General features: G+C 30.9%; 1 protein-coding gene across 2 annotated transcripts; it reads right to left on the reverse strand.

Annotated features, from left to right (window-relative positions):
• Positions 1 to 1198: 1198 nt before the first annotated feature.
• Positions 1199 to 19018, reverse strand: LOC129966813 (elongation of very long chain fatty acids protein 6-like). 2 transcript variants are annotated; one of them, XM_056081389.1, is made up of 2 exons: positions 18712 to 19018; positions 1199 to 3595 (listed from the first exon to the last, which is right to left on the reverse strand). In XM_056081389.1, the coding sequence occupies exon 2, from the start codon at positions 3565 to 3567 to the stop codon at positions 2728 to 2730; it is 840 nt and encodes a 279-aa protein (XP_055937364.1). In that variant the 5' UTR covers positions 3568 to 3595; positions 18712 to 19018; the 3' UTR covers positions 1199 to 2727. The 2 variants fall into 2 exon arrangements, with proteins under 2 accessions (XP_055937364.1, XP_055937373.1); XM_056081398.1 differs by lacking the exon at positions 18712 to 19018 and adding an exon at positions 9526 to 9676.
• Positions 19019 to 20067: the final 1049 nt, after the last annotated feature.

A 20067-nucleotide genomic window follows, 5' to 3' on the forward strand; every position in this document is an offset into this window, starting at 1 on the left:
TTATAGATAAGATATCTGTCCAAGAAAACACGGACTCCAAAACTCATTCCTTCATTTATTTATTTCCAATCAAATATCTAGTTTCTATAGTGAATCCTGATATTGTGTTTTACATATAAACACAATTTGTTTAATAATTTGGTAACGATGTTTTTGTCGCACACTTACAATGTGTAGATATTATAAAGCGGATGCGATTTAAATATAATGAATAAGTTGTTCATATTTACAAATACCGATTTAGAACTAAATATCTTTTTTTTTTTACACACTTTTGGCAGATTCGTGAAGATGGAATGTTGTCGAATTTCAAATTAGCGCATTCTTAAGTAGTTGTACCTTCGTACAATTATGTCTATTTAATGACAATTTAGAGCTTAAATTATTCGATTAACCGAGTGGGAATTAGTGTTTTACGGCAACAAAGCCACTTGTGGCTAGGCAGCGCTACACTCATGGTATTGAAATATTTATATCAATTTAATAAAATCTAAACATTGGATGTCTACGAAACTTCAGTGCCTTAAAATATGAAAATTTACCAATCATGAAAAAAGTGCAACAATGATGTAAGGTAACAACAGTAATAGAAACAGCGTCTAATATTTATACGATTACAAAAATCAATATTATATATATTTAAATCTAAAAAGGTTAACATGCGGAGTTTTGGAAAACTCCATCTACTGAGAAATAATTCCCATTGTAGTGGTGTCACTTAGAAGCGAATTTTGAAAGAAAGGTTTATTTCGAAACTTTCTGGCATGTAAAATAATGAATTTAAAAGTTAATAGAAGTAAAAAAAAAAAATGTTTATAAAGCGTAATTTAAACGAAATTTAATAAGTTAGAATCTGATAGACGCGCATATGGAATAAGCATTTTTAAACAAACGCTATTGATGTTGTATTCACACGTTATTTTTTTGATATGTAAATTAGTTGTCCAAAACATCTATTAAACTTAAAACGATTATGTTTTATTTATTTATTTTTGCTACAAATGTCATTTCACTAAAGGAAATACTGCGTTAACATGATACATAAAAGAAAATACCACACAGAAGAAAATGCAAATATTTTCTACTTAACATTTTATTTCATACGCTATCAAAAATATATGTACACTAAAACCTTGCATGAAACTTTGGTCAAAACAATAATCGAGCATAAATTAAGGAACAGAATCAAACACAAGCATTCTTTTTTTTTTTTTAATCGCAAGTACAAAATGTGAACATACACAAAAATCAAACAACAATCTGTAACAATGTGAATGACAAGAGTTGTATTGCAAGACACTCACCAGTCGAATTCAATCACCGGCAGGACTCAATAAATGCTAACACAAGCAGCACACTTCTAGATTTATTTATAAAAAGGAGTCAACTTGCCTTGCAACATCAATAGTAATTTAAAATTGTCCAGAGCTTAATGGTTTTGAATCGAGTACACCTCTCGATTCCACAGACAGGAAGTAGCATAGTCGTTGCCAACATGGAAGATTAATATCGAATGAACTGACAGTTGATTCGATTCGAGGTAAATTTTAAAAAGCTTTGTTTTAACTACTGATGATTTTCGCTTCGTAAATTGTATGAGAAATAACACAAAATAAATTTGTAATATTGTTTGCATAATATTGTGCGCAATGTTTTAAAGGTAGATAAATGCTACTAATGAAAAGCAACACTGGCTATATCGATTAAATTTCATATTTCTGAATTCCATCATTCAGGAATTTAATTTTAAATAAAAAAGACTGATAGAACATGAAGTATAAATAAAAATAAGTAGAATTCAAGTCGACTGAAAATATATGAATAGCTGCAAGTAATTTAAAAATTGTACCAATAAATAAAAGCAACAGTTCAAAAAATTGTTTCAGAACACGAATACAGGAAAATAGCATGAAAAACACTTGTCAAACAAAGCAAACTTAAGACCTATTCCTTCCACATTTAATGGAATTCGTTTGGAATGTGCAAGAGAAATTCTACTTCTAAAGCAAAACACTCTAAACTGAACATTTTTATAAGATAATAAATAAAAAGAAAAAACAATTTACCATTTTATAAAGAGCAAAATTTCATTTTTCTTTTGCATTTTTGGAACAAATTTTGAGCGGCTCTTTCAGAGCTTTTCAGATAGCATCAATTAAAAAAAATTTGCAATGGATTTTTGACAAAACATAATGCCCGATCTGCTATATTTCAAGTACGTGAAATTCTTCCAAAATTCCATGAACTATAATGCACCTGATATTCCAGAAAATGGAATGCTAACCCGCTTGCAGCTAATTGGTGTATTTCCGATTTTAATTCAATTTCTTTTATTCGTTTTTATTGCTTTAGATCTGTATAAATGCTAGATTAAGTTACTTTCGTACCTGAGTATATTTACAGTAGTTTAACTAAACTTGTCTGACATACACAGTAAACTAAACAATACATAGACATATAGAGCAAAGAGATCTAGAGATGTAGTCACTAATGTGCTGTTAAGCACGATTAAGCGATATTCCTTTGTTATTTCCTGCAAACAAACAAACAAGAAAAAAATAGAATGGAACAAAAAATGCACCCAACACATAGAAGTTGAGAATGCTTTCAAACCATACTCGATGTTCAACAGGCAGTCATAAAAACATGTTTTTATATGCAAGAAAAAATGCTTCATCATTTCTTTAGTCCTAAACAATACACCTTGTAACTTAACCTAGTGTAGCATTAATCTAGCTTTTTAGATTTGCTAGGAGGTGAAAGGTAAGTATTGTAGAAGAATCGCGCAAATAGCACGAAGTATGAAGCATACATTAGCAAAGCATAGTTGGCAATGTTATCAGGCAGTTGACAAAATTCGCCTTTCCGCCTCGTGATGTAGCCGAAGTAGCTCACGAAGCAACCAGCGACCATCTGGAGAATTTGCGAGGAAGTAATGATAATGGGCACAAAGCGTGGCACCTTGATACGCATGGCTCTCATGGCATAGTAAGTGTACATCAAAGAATGGGCAAAGTAGTTCATCACCACGAACCACCTGGCTGGGGCAATGTGCTCGGTATAGCTGTACCAGGTAAACAATAAAACTGTTATATGGTGGTACCAGTGTAGAAAGATGAGCTGCTGTTTTCTGAGAACGATGAAAATTGTGTCTCCAAGCTCGGGAACCTTAGATAGTGTGAACATCCAGGTCCAGAAGCCACTGACTTTGACCTCTTCAATGAAGCTTGGGTTGCAGACTGAGTGCGTGAAGCCGAATTCCTTTAAAACGTGGGCCAATTCAGGTAGTGTGCGGCACAGTCCAAAGATAGAGAAAGCAGCTAAGAAGACATTCCATGCAGCTAAGGTTCGGCGCAGTTCAAAGCGGTTTCTGGTCTGCATGTATGCTTGACCACCGAAGACTATCAGCATATACAGGCCTATGTAGTAGAATGCCTGATGCCAATGTTGGATCATCCATTGCCGCTTCAGACTTTTGTCGAAATTTCTCTCAAAGTCAAATATAATAGAATAATTAGGTGAGGTAGGCGATTCCCGAAGGTCGCCGATCAGGGATGGCATATTCATCTTGAATTAACAGCCAGCAGATGGAAATCTGAAACAAAGGAGAAGTTTAATTAATCGAATTTTTTTTGCAAACTATGAAAGAAGTCAAGATGCTCATTGCAGACATTAAAATTGGATTTTAGAGGCAATCGCAAATAAAAAAAAAGTTTATCGGGCAAACATTTCGTAGAAATTATTTATCGTTTAATCCATTTGCATCATTCGAAAAAAGGAAAATTGATCCGTATCAATTTTTTTAACTGTGTAAGATAAAAATATTTTTAAAGTTATTAAGAAAACTAATATTTTGTATATACCATTTTGCTTTTCATAATTTTATTTAGCTCAATGAAATTATACATTGAAAATAATCTGATAGTTTTACACAGTCTTATAGCGCTTGAAATGGTCAATACATATAGCCACACTATTTATTACATTTGATTTGCCCCTTTTTTTTGCGATTAGCAAATTACAGTATTTACAAGTCTCCTGAGAAGAATTTCAAGAAGGCAATAAAAAATATACATCGGCCAATAATTCTTTTTGATCAAAGTGTAATTTCTAATGCTGCTGCTTTGAAATTGCTGCTTTTTGCTTGAAGACGTGTACTGTTCCGTTTTAATGAGCAGCTTTGAAAATAACGTTAACTGTTTAAAAGAATAAGATTTTTTTCCTTCCTGAAATAGTCGAATAATATGGAATTTAACCTCACTTTGGAAACGCGACTTTCCACTATCTGCGTGCAGTGGCTATTCGCTCTAATGTTATATTCTTCTGCACATAAAACTAGCGCACACATCGCGCTTTGGTGAAAATGACTAGAAAAATTCCGCGCATACATGCGCTTATGATGCAAGTGGGTTAATTGATTGCATCAAAATGACATTTTAATCTCTGCGAACTACAGAAGAACTTCTCAATTTTGAAAGGCGTTCAGACATCGGTGTGAGATGAAAGGGCAAGAGTAATAGGTTTTGTTTCGTTCATGAATCCAACTCCGTAGCTTCAATGTTCGAATAAGTTTAAACAATGATCCAGCAATTAGCATGATAAAAGAAGTAAATTAAGGCAATACAAATCCGTATATTTTACGATTTTTTTTTTTTTTTTTGATGGTCCGGATATCATTTGACTCGTCAATAATGCATAATTGCTATCCAATCTAAGTGAAATAAGAGGCATAACGCATCAAAATCATATTCCCAAAGAACACGACCATTTTCTATTTTCTTCAATCATTACATTTAAGAAAGCTTTCATAAAATTCAAAACAAGAAGGTGCAATACCGATAAACAAATTTAAATAAAGAGTACGTTTATTTTACCATAGATGGTGCATTTTTTTTACTAGCCGCCTTTGGCGACCAACTGGTTTGTCGGGATTAATGGCTGCTAAAATTTTCAATTAAATATTTTATGTACCTTGGTATTTACAGCTTTTTTTCTACATATATTTTTAAACTTCTAAACCAAGATGAGTTACATCACTACCAATGTTTGAAGTCTCACTAAATTATAGCGCAAAATGATAGACAAAAGAATCAATCTTTGAAAAGAATTAGAAGTTTAAAATGATGAAAAAATCATTTTTATACTGTAATAATTGTAATTTAATCATGGAAAAACGCTAAAATTTTTTAAATTCTAATCAAAATTTCCCTAAAAAGCTCCGAGTTTCACATTCCATCCTCTAATGCATGTATGCGCCAAGTTTGGTAGCTCTAGGTCTGGCTTGTACATTGCAAATACACACGTGCAAACAGTAAGTCATTTTTATTACAAGAAAACATTTTTAGTAATTTACGGGTTTGAAAAAATAGTTGTGCCAGATTTTCAATAAGATTTTTAGCGGTAAAGGCATTTTTGGTTACGGTGTGTCATGCTTACTATTCTAAAGGTACAATAATTAATGAAACATTGCGATTAAGATAGCAGTTTAAAGAGAAAATGAAAAACAGCAATTAAGCGCATTCAAAAGACAATACATTACACTAAACTAGTGAGTGTTTGAGGTGACAATTCTTAGCTAGAAGTGAACAAGAATTGTATTTGTCAGTAATATTGTATTACTTAGCTAAAAAGATCATTAAAATTTATAACCTCTACTTGTTTAATCAGACACCTAGAAATTTATAAGCAATGTAAATTAAATTGTGATCATTCATAAGCATGATCCATAAACTTCAACAGCAGCTGTCATTATTTCTTTCGGAGCAAAGTAATTGAGGGTTAATTAATTTATGACTATACTTGATGATCATTTTAAAGTTCGCGTCCTGAAGATACAAACCTTACTTAAGATGGGAATATACAAACTTACGATCGGGAATAAATTTTCTTACTATCTGTTTAGTTGATAGTTTTAATATTTATATATTATATATATATAAAAGAAACATTAAAAATAATCGATATCCAGTGAATAAAAAGCTAGAATAACACTTTGATCAAAACTTCAAAACGAAAACTTAGAAATACAATTGTCCTTAACTTCCCCTACAGTTACATCCATCGAATTAAAGTAGCTGCTTCAGCTGATTACCGCTATTCTGGTCGGCAACTGTCGAAATTTTACGTTTACTTATTCATAATTAGTATAATTTTTAGGGCTATTTTACAAATATTTTCGGAAAGAAATTGTCAACATAAATCTTTCCAATACACAGAAAAATCGTAAACACTTATCTCGTTCACGACAGGATCAGGATGTCCACAATATTTATGAATTTAAAAAGAGGTGAGGAAAAAATATCAAAAAAATTAAGCCTCAAGGGGATAAAAATCCCTTATAACCCACAATTGCAAAAGATAAAAACAGTTTCTATGAAACTTATTCGCGAGCACTGAATGTCATCGTCATTCCAGACCTCTCGGTAAACTTCTTGCTAGAATAGAACTCATCATCCAAACATCCCCCTCAATCCGCAATCTGTGCACGCCTATTCCAAAATGGAAATTTGTGTTGGCATTTATGTTGGGTACAACCTCTAGCAATAATTCGAATGTCAAGAGACATCCGTTAGCATCTACTTGATGCAAAGTTTCCAGCCTCTTGCAGTTTATAATAAACTCCATTGTTAAAACATTAAGTGTTATTGATGAAAAATCGACATTTTTCTCTTGCATACCTTATCATTGCTTCTCAACCACAGCGCTTGAATTTGTGCTTTATGACACAAAAGCCAAGCCACTCAACCATAAAGTGTTTGTGACACTATAATGACGCTGGAAAGTGACATAATGAAGTATTATGACAAATGAGAAACCCACAGTCGCTTCCCTCCCTGACCTTACGGTGCAAGACTAAATGTTTTCACCATTATGCAAATGTGAAAAGGAAAATGAAGTATTTCTCACCAGTAAACAATCGAATGATTGTTTCTTTTCTCCCCTACATGTCCAAGAAATAAAAAAAAATTTGGGTTTTCAGCTGTCAAGGTTATCGATGCACGTTTGAAATCGATGGGGGGGGGGATGTGTGATGACGACGTCGGAACACAAGGTTATTTCAGGTGACAGATGCAGCAAAAATCCCAATCACGTGAAATAGCTTTACAGTAGAAATTAACACAATACGGAGATCTAACACAATACGATATACAAATTTAAAAAAGACCCACATCACTATTTTCTACATCGAACTGTTTCAAGAATAGTACGATTAACTCCAAATCGAAAATAATTTTTCGTGAACAGAAATAGAATGGTATCGCCTCTTGCATACAAGCGGCTAGTCGTGAATTGTCTTTCACTGCATACATTATGTACCCGAAATAACTTTGGGACTAAAATTAGTTCTATACAGCATTACCACTATCAGAAGTACAGCAGCTAATTCATTCTGACAATAGTACGATTCTTGTACGTGAAAAGAATTAAAGGATGAATGCATAGAAAAAGGAGAGAATATTTGCAAATGCAGGCCAATGAGCAAAATCTACTAAATTTTTCTTCAAAATTTCATCAGAATCATATGTGAAGAGATTCAATTCAGATTTTATTTTACTTTATTTGCAAACCTGATGAAGCAATAGGAAGTTTACAACAAATGAATCGCATCTGGAAAGTTTAGAGATGTTCCAGCAAAACATTAATTCTATTCTTTTATTTTTAGACTAATACGTTAAGAAGCTTTTTTTTTTCAAAATCGATTATACCCCCGTCCCTCTTTGAGGGAGGAAAAAACTAACATTTAAGTCTTTTGAAGTCAATGAAAATGGAATTCTATTGACTTTTCTTTTTTGCAGATTCTAAGAAAATAAACGATTTTATTTCTTAAATAGATTAATTATTCTTTCGTCTTCGTTAAAATCACCATGCATTAAGAGTAAAAAAAATTCCTTTCTGGATTTAACCACGCTGACTTCCGAGAAATTCACAATTCAAACGCAAACTTAAAAAAAGCTGCAAAACAATTCAAATTTCAAATTCAGATTTCTTTGAATCATGAAGTGTAGTAATAATCATTAAACGCAACATTAAGTTAATAGATGATAAAGAAAAAGAGGGAGAAAAAAAATTCTACGAGTCACGTAATTAATTGCAGCTCAGTTCAGGAATCATTAGGTCAACGAATGCATTGAGATTGAAGTTCAGACTGAAAACACCTGTGCGGATATTGTGTTAATTCCATATTGCCTTGAAATGCAATGCGACACGCATTCTCAAAAATAAAAGGTATCAAAAAAGGAGGGATCAGCATTCTCTTCGGAATAAGAATAGGAAACCGAGAATTGGAAGTAGAACTGCCGGAAGGAAATTAACAGTTTTGCAGAGGAAAGTGAACCGCTCCGAGCAAGAAGGAAAGAGTTATTAACCAGGAACCAAGCGCATCCATTCTGGGTCAAAACTTCAGGAGTGTGCAGAACAAAAAAGCGGGTCAGAGTGTATTTGGGCCCGAAGAGAACAGATTGGAATCACGCCACTAGGATGGTTCGAGATTTCCAGCCAATCAATGACCGAGAATTTGAATAAGAACGCGCAGATTCCGGCTTCTCATTTGAATTCGGAGACGCAGAAAAATGACCACGTTTGAAGGCAACAGCGATTTGTTTGCAAACATACAACTTATTCGGAAGATTCAAAATTCAGTAAACTTTACGAAATCAATTTTAATAAGTAGCGAGTTCAGCAGGTTAACAAATTTTTTGTCCATGGTTATGATTAAATAAATTAAAGAACAGTATCCATTCAAAACAATGAGCTTCAATTAAATCCAAAATACTCAGTCTTGCCAATGATAGCCATTTTTTGGAATGGATAGGATTGTGGCAATGGCGGTATAAATATAATTACACGTAGTCATTGTAGTATGCTCATTACCTCAAACAGAAAATGTCTCCGCGAGTAAAATGAATTTTATTCAAATTACAACATGCATGTAAAATAAATGGTAAATGGGTATTATTCAATAACTTTTCCAAGTTCTTAAATTCTTCCAAAACTTCAGGTATTTAGTGAATTTAAGATATTAATCAAAATAAATAAAAATATATTAAGCAGCAATGTAAGACATCAGTACAAGGTTTGTGAAAGTTAAAAAGATTAAAAGAAAGTTATTAGAAGAGCTGGCAAAAGCCTCCACCCGTTGCAAAACATACCAAAGCTCTGTCAAGCAATCTTGCAGAAAGAAGAAAATTAAAAATAATTTAAGCCGGAATAAAGATAAAAGCCATTAATTTAAATCAAATACACAATTATTTATCCATTCCATTTTAAGGAGGTTTAAAGTGAAAATGTGAAGAAAGCCAGAAAAATAAAGCAAAGATTTCCAATTTTCAAATGGATTAAATGGCTAATGTCATACATTCTGCCAAAAACCAAATCTTTAGAAATAGCCAGCAAAAAACTAGTTATATAATAAATGCAGCGTAAATCCAGAAATGAAATGGTTGGACAATCAGATTTTTGAGTTTGAAAACCTCACAGTATTCACTAGACCATGTATCAACGGATAAAATATACAAGACTCTTTACCTGAAGATTGTTGCAGACTCCAGAAGCGTGAAAAGTAGAAGTCAGATAAAAGTCCAAATCCTTCTTAAATATCCACTCCGATCAAAAAGAACATAAGCGATAAGGAAAAGATCACATATCTAAGCAAAGATTGCTATCGCGCAGACTGACTGACAAGACGTCTTTAGGATGGTGTTGTATATTAAATTGAAGCGGAATAATGAATCAAAGTTCATTTGAAGGCCCGCTGTGAGTGACGTCAATGCAGGCACGTCAAATGAGACATCTCGTCAATACCTATTCACATACACCATACATTCAAGGTCCCAGCACTAAACAATTTTTTTTTTTAAGTCGAACTTTATTGTCTCTTTTCTTTCTTGGTTAGCAGTGAAATTCAGATACTATAAGAGGAAATAAGCAGTTCTATAAAGAGAGCAGGAAAAATTAGACAGACAGAAGGAATTGAGTCGATCAAAAATGGCAAAGAAAAATGTGCATGTTAATTTCAGCAAACCAAAAACGTCATTCCAAGAAATTAAATTTTTATGCAAAGCAACCAAAAGTCTTACAGCCAGATCGTTATAGAAGACACATTCCACAGTGGTAGGTCATTCTTCACCTCATTAAATAACCAGGAAGAAGTTCTGGATTCTACAAAATAGAATGTCAGATGGGATCAGAATGTACTACTGTAACATGTTTTTAATGTTAGTGGCGGGAGTTGTAACAACGCAATGAAATAAACTCATACTCGCATACACATGTGTAAAGTGCACCTTACCTGTTTAAATTTACATTCATTGCGGTACTAGCAGAGTCAAGATTTTATCGTTTAAAAACGGTTTAATTTTTGAAATAAATTTGCATTAAAAACGGAGTTAGTTTCTTATTGGTTATTTTTTTTAATAGAACTCCATTCATTTATAAATACCATTCGTGTTTGTAGCATTACAATTAGAGTAATTGAAATATACTGATGTCTTAGGAGCTTATAATATTGCCAAATTAAAAAAATATATACGTGTCGGCTTACTCAGAAATTACAAAATTAGACAATGAAGTAATTTTATTTAAAGCTATAAAAAATCTATTGATAACATTTCAAAAATTTCCAGAAACTATTGCTTGATGTATAAAAATTTAAGCGTATGGTTTAGTTCTTATGTATTTTATAACGATATTTGTCCAGTGACCGTTTTTATTTTCTTTTTCAAAATTGACTTTTCTGATTGTATACATTTGTTCGTTATATTTTCACAATGAAGAGCAATTAATAAGTATACAAGGGTGCTTGGAGAAAATAATAGCAACCAAAAGAATATATCATGGTTAAGTATAAAACTCTTCAAATTTTCCATTCTTTTATTAATCCAGAATAGTAAAAAGAAACAGGGAAAAAGATTTAAGAATATAAATTTGCATTATTAATATCCAAAAGTAAAAAAACTTTTTTTGTGTTTGGAGTAAGCAAAATGTACAGTTGTATCATAGCATAATACGAGATACTGGCTGGCAACAGCAAGTGTTGTGTGACGATTTCACATGAATTTTACTCCATAAGTAAACTGACTATACGCTCTTGAATCAGTTGTTTAAACCTATTCGAAAAATCTGAATTGTCATAAACATACACTGATATATAATTATTATATAAATATAATTGTCATTGATTTAACTCATTATAACGCAAAATGTTGTATACTTTTTCCATGACGATTATACTCGTCAAAAATATTTAACTGGTTAAACCGGATTTCCCCAGTTCAGTTCACTTAAAGTTGCCGAGTACCCAATTCGAAGTTAAACTTTTTCTCTTTACCATGCAAATTTTAACAGAACTTGCATAATTGCCAGTTACTTGGTGCATTAAGAGTTAACCACTTCATTTTCAATAAAATAAAATTACAAACCAGTCTTTTTTAAACGCATTCTTGCACATTCAAACCTATAAAGTTGATACTTGTATAAACTGATGTAATTACATTATTACATAATTACATTACAAAACTATTTTCAAAGATTTACGAAATATATAATTAATCGTCATTTCTCATTCAAAGTGGTTTTCTGTGACATTCCCCGAAAAACATTTCCAACAAGTTCTCAATCAGTATAATACTTTGCAATTAAAGAAAAAAAAAAAGAAAAAAAAAAAAAAAAAAAAAAGAGGGGGATTAGAATTTTTAATCAATTGTCTCTTTCAGGTCTCCAGATTCAAAAGCAAATTTCAGCATATTTAAAATATTTCTAGTTGTGTAATTCTCCATAACTTGTCAAACATGTTAAAAATATTTTCCAAAATTCAGTTCGTTTCTTTCAATTGTAAGGAAATAATTATTTTTGCATAAATTATGGGTATTAATGATACAACTGAACATATTCAAGTTATGAAATCTTTAAATACCGCATTTCGAAGGAACGAAAAGCGATAAAAAGAATAGGCATAATTTGTTCATTTTCAATTCCGTGTTGTTTTCAAGGGAGATAATAAAGACGTGAGCTGTATTCCCAACATAAACATTAAACTAGAAAGCTTCCAGTTCAGAAAAGAAACTTCAAGTTATCTTGAATAGCATTGTCGAAATTTCAGTTAAGAAAAGATGGGTCGGTTTCTAAATCCCACAGAAAATAAATCTATTTATCAAAAATACTGCATTGTTAGGAACGATGCAATCATTCTCGAGAACCAGTAATTATTTCCCCCCTACAAATAAATTGCACTCAACAAAAGTTAGTTTGGAATAACATTAATGATTTTTATCTACTTCAATGAATCTATTCAAAGATACTCAAATTTTCAAAAAAATATTTCACTTTTACCCAAATTTTCTATTATTATGGCTATTTTCCATCTCTAGGAATATTTAAAAATTAAAACCCAAATACATAACTTAACGCAATGGAGTATTTAAATTCATGTCACATTCATGGAGCATTTAAATTTAAAATATAGTGTTCCACCATAAGATTTTATTATCTTTCTTCAAAAATGTTTGCGAGTAAGGTATTTGCAGTAATAAAAATAAAGATACTACTGAATTTAAAATTACCAGAAAGGCATTTTAATAATTCGTGCTCCAAATCATGCATAGTATCTAATGATTGGAATATGCTTGAATTTTTATTTTTTACACAACTAAACTCTAGCTCGATACATGTTATTTGTAGGGGCATTTGCATTCATCTCAGCTTTCGTTAGAATTAGCGTTTCTAGTATTTAACGAATTATTTTTTTTTTACTCCCCACACAGCACCCAACGGTTTAGCGGAACACAACATCAAGATCACCGACTTAAAAAAAAAATCGACCTCTTTCAACAACAAATAGCAGTTATGGGTTACCAATTTTAACCTTTTAAGATTCAGTTTAATTTTAAGATGGCGCAAGATTTGCGTATTTCAAACAGCTTTCCCATAAGTTAGATTAATTGCTTGCCAAGTTGAGAATTCATCGGATTCGAATACAATTAGTTCCAAAAGCCAGCTCATTTCAAAGATTAGAAACAAACACTTGGGAAAAAAAAGAAAAGAATCTGGCGAGTCTACTTTGCCGTTAGATAAATTAGCTTAACTTTTGTCAGCAAAAATCATTCAATGATCGTATTTAATGAGCCGATTTTAGAAACTGGACATGTAAGAGCTTAGTTGAATAATTAAAGTCAGCAAAAAGAAAACTAATCGAAGAGAAACCGTTTCAAGATCTTCATTGATAAAAGTGGTCGTTCAACCCGAACGTATCCTTTCAACTCTTGCTTCACTTTCAGAAAGGGGGCCCTTTCAATCCAGTAATGACGTAATTGATTCTCTCCAAGTCCGTTCTCGTTTCTCAATTTTCGACCGTTACGCCGCTCGTGAATTAACAATGAGCACGAATTGATGTTACAAAGGCACAGAGGAGGTAGCAATTCCGCGCCAAAAGAACAATAAGTTTCGTAACTACGCGCTTGAGACGATTTCGTTCACAAGGTCAAGGATCATTTCACAAGAAATTCAAACGTACTAACGTTGGAAAATACTAAAAATGAGACCGGCATGAAACGTTACTTCGTGTCTTAGATGTATATTTTTTAAATCTCATTATTTGGACTTAAAACAGAATTGACCAGACCCAAGTAGCGGGAGGGTGGAAATCAAAGGTGGAAAACTACATAGAATTAAAACGACATAAATCATTCATTTTAAATTTAACTGTTTATAGGATTCTTTTCGTTAAATTAGAAACTCCAAGAAATTATAAAATACGGTTTCTTCGTTAAATTTAATTAGAATTCTTCCTGCTTAATTGCGATTGATCCAATTCTCTGGTATCCGATATTTGAAATAAAAATCTTAAAATTCATGTAACTTCCTTTTTCTGGAAGGCCCTGATCCAGCTTTACCGATACGCAGTGAGAACTACCAAACATACTTTGAAATAAGGAGGTTCGGGACGACGACAAATGTTGCAAATATAGAACGATAACAAATTAAACATATTATAGGCAATCACCTTCCTTCAAAAGGTTTTGATACTCACTTTCATTGTTTGAAAAGATTTCCATTTTATTTGCAAAACATTAAAAATTTATGGATTTAATTTATTAAATCTATGTATAAATTTGCTAATTCACAATGGATAGCTAAAACTATACAGATAATGAACAATCATTCAATTTAACAAGAAAATATGGCACCCCGAATTTCATATTCAGCAATCGGAAATATGCATTTCTACAAATTTTTTTAGTTATTTTGCAAACATACAATGATTTGATAAAGCATGCCTGGGAAATATAAGCGAGGTTCACAGAGCAGAAGAAAAAAAAATGACATTGATAAATTTCATTTGGAAGAAAAGGAGATGAGATGCGATTTTATGAACATATTTTTCTTCTTTTTCAGCTATATGCTAGTGCATTCAATTGCATGCGATTTCAAAATAAAAACAGCCAAATACGAGCAGTTCTATCAAACTTTAAGCCAATTTTAAAAACACGCTTACAAATATGTTTTCATAATTCTTTCCAAAGCTGTTCAAACAAGTTTATTTACAGTTTAATATTATCGACGACAAACTACAAAATGAAAAGATGATTCAATGAGGTTTAAGAACTCGGGTAATAAAAAAACAAATCAAACCAACAGGAAAAAAGGTCTTTGAACAGAAGGTTCAAATTGCTATAAATGTCCCGCGATGAAGCCACCCAAAAGCTATTTTGAGATGAACGAAATTCTGTAACTAAGTCAAAAGGCGAGGACAACATTTGTGTGGCCATCTATTTTTCATACCTATATACGAGGAGGTTTGACAGATTTAACGCACTCTAGTTATCACAATACGCATGACTTTATAAAGAAAAGTCGCAAACCTAACATGGCCGAGATTATCACCAGGCAGCAACGTCTACCTAGAGTAATGAAGATCTAAACTATAGTTGTATGTAAAGATACAGCTATATTATTCCAAACTTCACTTTTGCGCTATGTGTTCAACTGTACTCATAAAATCAAACTTTCAAAGAAATCTACATATAGTGCATACAGTAAAACGAGTACAATGTTCACGGAATATTTTAATGTTATAACCCTACTGGCGTACATCTGGAATTCTTAATACGGTATCAATTTCATACGAAAAAAAGTTCAATTATTCTATAAGATCTGTTAAGATGTAAAGCATCATTCGAAGCAGCAAACAGAAATAATTCGAATATTTAATATTCTAATTAAGAATTTAAGCGAATGTAAGAGTACTTGCCATGGCAACCCTTCAATAGATGCCTGAAACACTTCTGCATAATGTACGATAATTAGTAAAGATTTAGTGTTAAAGTTGTAAATAACAACGAAATAAAAACTTATGTAAGCGGATACGTAAAACCGTAGATTCACCAGAAATTTACGTTATTAAAACACAGATAATGGAAGAATTTTAGAATATAAAGCCGCTAATTTTAAGATTTTTTTTAAGTTGACAAATTTTACCACTTTGCGTCAAGTAAAAGTTATGCTAGTTTTAAAATTTTGCACAATAATTTTATAAATTGCACCAATTACGCAATTTATAAAATTGCACAATAATCTGCTAATTAAATCTTTAGGTTTCATCTCGTAATCTGAAATACTTCGTCTAGAAAGCATCTAATAACAGTTCACAAATTTTCAAGACGAATAACTTTTCATAAAACATTCCAGATGGTGCGATCAAGTACTTGTAATATGCACTAAAAGTGAAAAACCAAATTAATTATTCGTTTTGCAAACTACTAAATACAAGAGAAAGGCGTTTTTTGTGTGTGGACAATTTTAAGGCAATTGCATCCCAGTGAACGATTCCACTATGGATATAAAGAAACATCTGTTCCTTTTCATCTTATTGTCAGATTAGTTAATTGTTTTAATTGAATTCATCAACTGACCTAAATTCAAGTTCAAACCTGCAGTTAACTTCACCCACAAGCATGCAAATCAGCAATTTAAAACAACCACTTATGCCAGGACCATTCCGGCACAATGGTTTCGTTTTTCAAATGCCCAGCATCATTTAGCAGTGGACAATTTGTGTCAAGGTCAAAACTGAAGTGCCGTATGGCCGCCGACTGCATGGAATAATTTATAGCTGTAATGAGCACATGTACAGTGAAAAATTGGATGCATGATGAAACGATGCCAACTTTATAAAGAAAAGTATCAAACCCAATCCTATTTATAATTTTCGTAATGCATTTTATGATAGTTCTCTAACATTACCCTATTTTTAAGCATTATGATCCAGAAATCTATTATTTAATGAAAATTATTTAAAAAATGAATTAGATAATAAATTAAATGAAATCTATTATTTAAAAAAAATCTAAAAATGAATACAGAAGAAATCATTTACACATTTCTGTCTATAACAACCAAGAGTCAAAATTTTATTAATGGAGTTGAAATAATAAATGTGAAGGAAACTTGTAAAATACACATTAACAATTTTCAGATGAAAGATTAATATTGAAAAAATTTTATTCTTATTTTTGATATCAATTATTATGATTCAAATATTCATAATTCCTATTCACCTGAAAAGCTTCACAAGATCAATAGCATTAAATATTCTGCAGGAAATCGATAAATAAACACTTAAATATAAAACATTTGGCATGTATTTTATTTAGTTATAATCCCCCCCACCCTTTAAAAATATTTGTTTTCACCAAAAATTTCCAGATAATGTTTATTGGCTAGCATAACAAATTTAGAAGAAGGCATAAATGTATAAGACTTATCAAAACTAGAAATTAATTTAAGAATATGCAAAGGCAACACTTTACTGACAGATTAAAAAAAGACAGGCAACATGCCCAAGAAAAAAAACCTAAATTAGAAGTTTAACAATGAATCAGAAGAAATTTAGAACAGTAAATACATTTATCTTATATCTTATATACAGCAACCAATTTTGAAAATTAATAACTTGAAAATTGATTTAAAACAATTCTGTTCCTCATTTTAAGAGGGAAAAAGAAAGCCTCTTTATATTCTATTACATTATTTCATATCATAACATGAAAAAATAAAGTATAGCCAAGAAAAAAAAAGTAAAGAAATGTTAACATGCTTTTCTCTATACAAAATTTAGAGTATAGAAAATATTGCTATAAATGATTTTATGACCTGGATCTCGGAAATAGTTTCTTTCCACATTCATCTCGCTTGAAATTACTTTGATATAAATCCTGCAACGTTTCAACTTCACTATTAGTTTTATAAAGGGCTATTACAAGAATCAAACAAATTCCTATAACAGTTAAGAATGTCCAAGAAAGAATAAAATTCAAATATAATTAGGTTTACTCATCCTCCCCCAAATAATATATCAAAAGAATGCAATAAAATAAGTTGTTAAAAATAAAATAACAAATAGCAAGTTTAGTCTTTTTACAAAGCATCAATTATAATACAGACACTTAATAAATTAAGAATTAAACATAAACAGGAAGTATTAAAATTACTGCAATTAAAAATAAATACTGAAAGATGTTAAAATGATCAAATTTCATAAAGGAGTTAATTACTTTAACTTACAAGAGCAAATAAAGAATTTCAGAATATCAAGAATTACAATCTAACCATTTTAAAAATTGAAAAAATATTTTTCAAAAATTACTTAAGGTAAAACAATGATTAATAATATTAAGTACTAGAAATTAAAATACGAGAAGCGAAATTTTAAATTTCTACAAGAAGTGTGCATTTATATTGCTCTTTGAACAACCTCAATTTTTTCATCAAATTTATAAATATTCCTCGTGACATATCTTATACTTGCTCTTAAGTAATTAAAATCAAATATTTTACTTGATAAATAATTAGGATTATCAAGTAATTATAGTTAATGCATTCTAGATGCTTTAACTGTTTAAGAATTAAAATTCATTTTTTTTCTCAGAATACAAATAAAAAGCTTCATTATAACAAAGAAATGTAGCAAATTCCAATTTATAGTCATAAATGACTATAATTCATACCTGGCATTAATGTAAGTTGGAAAGTTACTATTGACAACAGATAAAAACATAGCACTTATTTATAAGTTATGAGTATCAAGGATAAGGTAACACAATACATGAATTCATGAAATGCAAGATCTGTAGATTTCTCTGAAAATAGTTGAACTGTCACATAATTATTTTTACATTCAAGTATACTAGATTTTACAAAATCGTTAAAATTACTTAAAACACCGAAAATTCTTCTACAATATGCAATGCATAACTTACAAATAGATTTTATTGACAAGCAGTATTATAAGTAGAAAATAGTTATATTAACTGAACTGTTAATATAAGAATATTAGAAAATGAATTTTATTCATTTAGAAAAACATCTTAATATTATTAAAACTGTTAATAAGGGATTTAATTTGAAAAAATAAAAACAGAATAATTTTGCAATTGATAATAGCTTATTAAAATTGTCTTGTGTATGTATATCAAGAGCAAAATTAATAAATGTTTTCACCAAGAACAGAAATTAGAAAACAACAGACTTCCAAAGACACATGTCACATATTTGGTCCAAATGAAATTGAAAATTTTTTTTTAAATAGGAAAGAAATGATGTTTAAGATTTGTAAAAAGAATATACTAAAAAATAATCCGGGAATGTTATTTCTTCACACTATAACCAGAAATTTCGATAAAAATATTTTCTAGAGCAAAGAATTAAATATAGTCTTACCGCTGTGTTCAAATGACAGGTTCCGTAGATGGGTGTATGGTGTCAACGTAAGCCTAATTCGAATGTACCGTGCCGGTCAGCCAGAATTCTAGTTGAGCCGATACAGATTTTGCCGAAGACTTGAAGCTGACCTGTAATAGAATGAAACTTCGGCTATCTATTAGCTCCCTATTAAATCCTGATCGCGTAATCACGTGACTAAATATCCAAAAATGCCGAGAAGTCTGCTGCTGTCTACCAGGACTCAATACCATGTGGAGGAGCCATGATGTTGCGGCACACCAGACCAACGGCACGGCACACGTAGAAGTCACGTCATTACGTAGACTCGGGGTTACTGGAAAGGATACCTTCTGAGAAAGAGCTGCCACCAATTTTCGCCAAAGTGCCAAATCTTTGTTTTGGATTGAAGTTCCATATTAGTAAAAAGGTTCAGAAAAACAGCTGCGATGTATTCATTTTTTGTTTTTGCTTTTCTTTGGCAAAGCAAGCCTTTCTAACTGCAAGTAAAAATAAATTTTTGGAAACAAAATGTATGCAATGATATTTATTGATTTTCAAAATCTCATTCATTTTAATTTATAATCATTCTTCAATTACTTCCGGTCTATGAAGAAAATGTACAATAATGCCAAAATAAAGAAATAAATAACTGAAAAAAATTAAATCTACTGTCGGTGGAGATGAATTGGAATACTATAAAACTGTAATGACTTTCAGTAATACTAACATATATATATATATAATTTTAAAATGTATTGGAATTTCCTTTAAAATAAAAAAAAATATAGATGAAATTCATTTTAACAAATAATGCATGCACGTTTTTTATATATTATCCATTCTTTCACTATACTAACTGTAGATTTCATCTGGCAACAAAATCAGTAAGAGTTTAGTTTTAAAATATGTTTTGTTAAATTTTGCATAATAGAATATTTCTAAGCGAAAGTATACAGTTTTTGCGTTATTTTTAAAGCGAACCTGCAACTGTTTATTTTTATGACGTAAAATGGCAACAGCATAATGCATTAAAAAATGCCACATTAACTAGTAATTGATTCATTTATTTTATTTATTTGATCTTAAAAATTCAAATGCTGTCAAATTTAAAAATAGAATAAAAATTGTTGTATAATGTTTTTTTTCCCCCTTTTAAATTATAATGTTTACGTGAATAAAAAATTTTGTATGTTTTTTTTTTGTTTGTTTTTTTTCGAAATTATAATGTATACATGAATGAAACTAGAAGTATTGCGAACCTTCTGTTTAGAGAGTTGGCGAATGCTTTCGGATCTTATCTCTTTGCAATAAAAAAAAAGTGTTTGTTTGAAAAACTAAAAACAAACAAACAAA

Source organism: Argiope bruennichi, chromosome 1 (genome assembly GCF_947563725.1).
Source record: "Argiope bruennichi chromosome 1, qqArgBrue1.1, whole genome shotgun sequence".
NCBI classification, from domain to species: Eukaryota; Metazoa; Arthropoda; class Arachnida; order Araneae; family Araneidae; genus Argiope; species Argiope bruennichi.

Coding starts and splice junctions, on each gene's coding strand:
- LOC129966813 (XM_056081389.1), bottom strand. CDS start 3,567: ATGAATATGCCATCCCTGATCGGCGACCTTCGGGAATCGCCTACCTCA.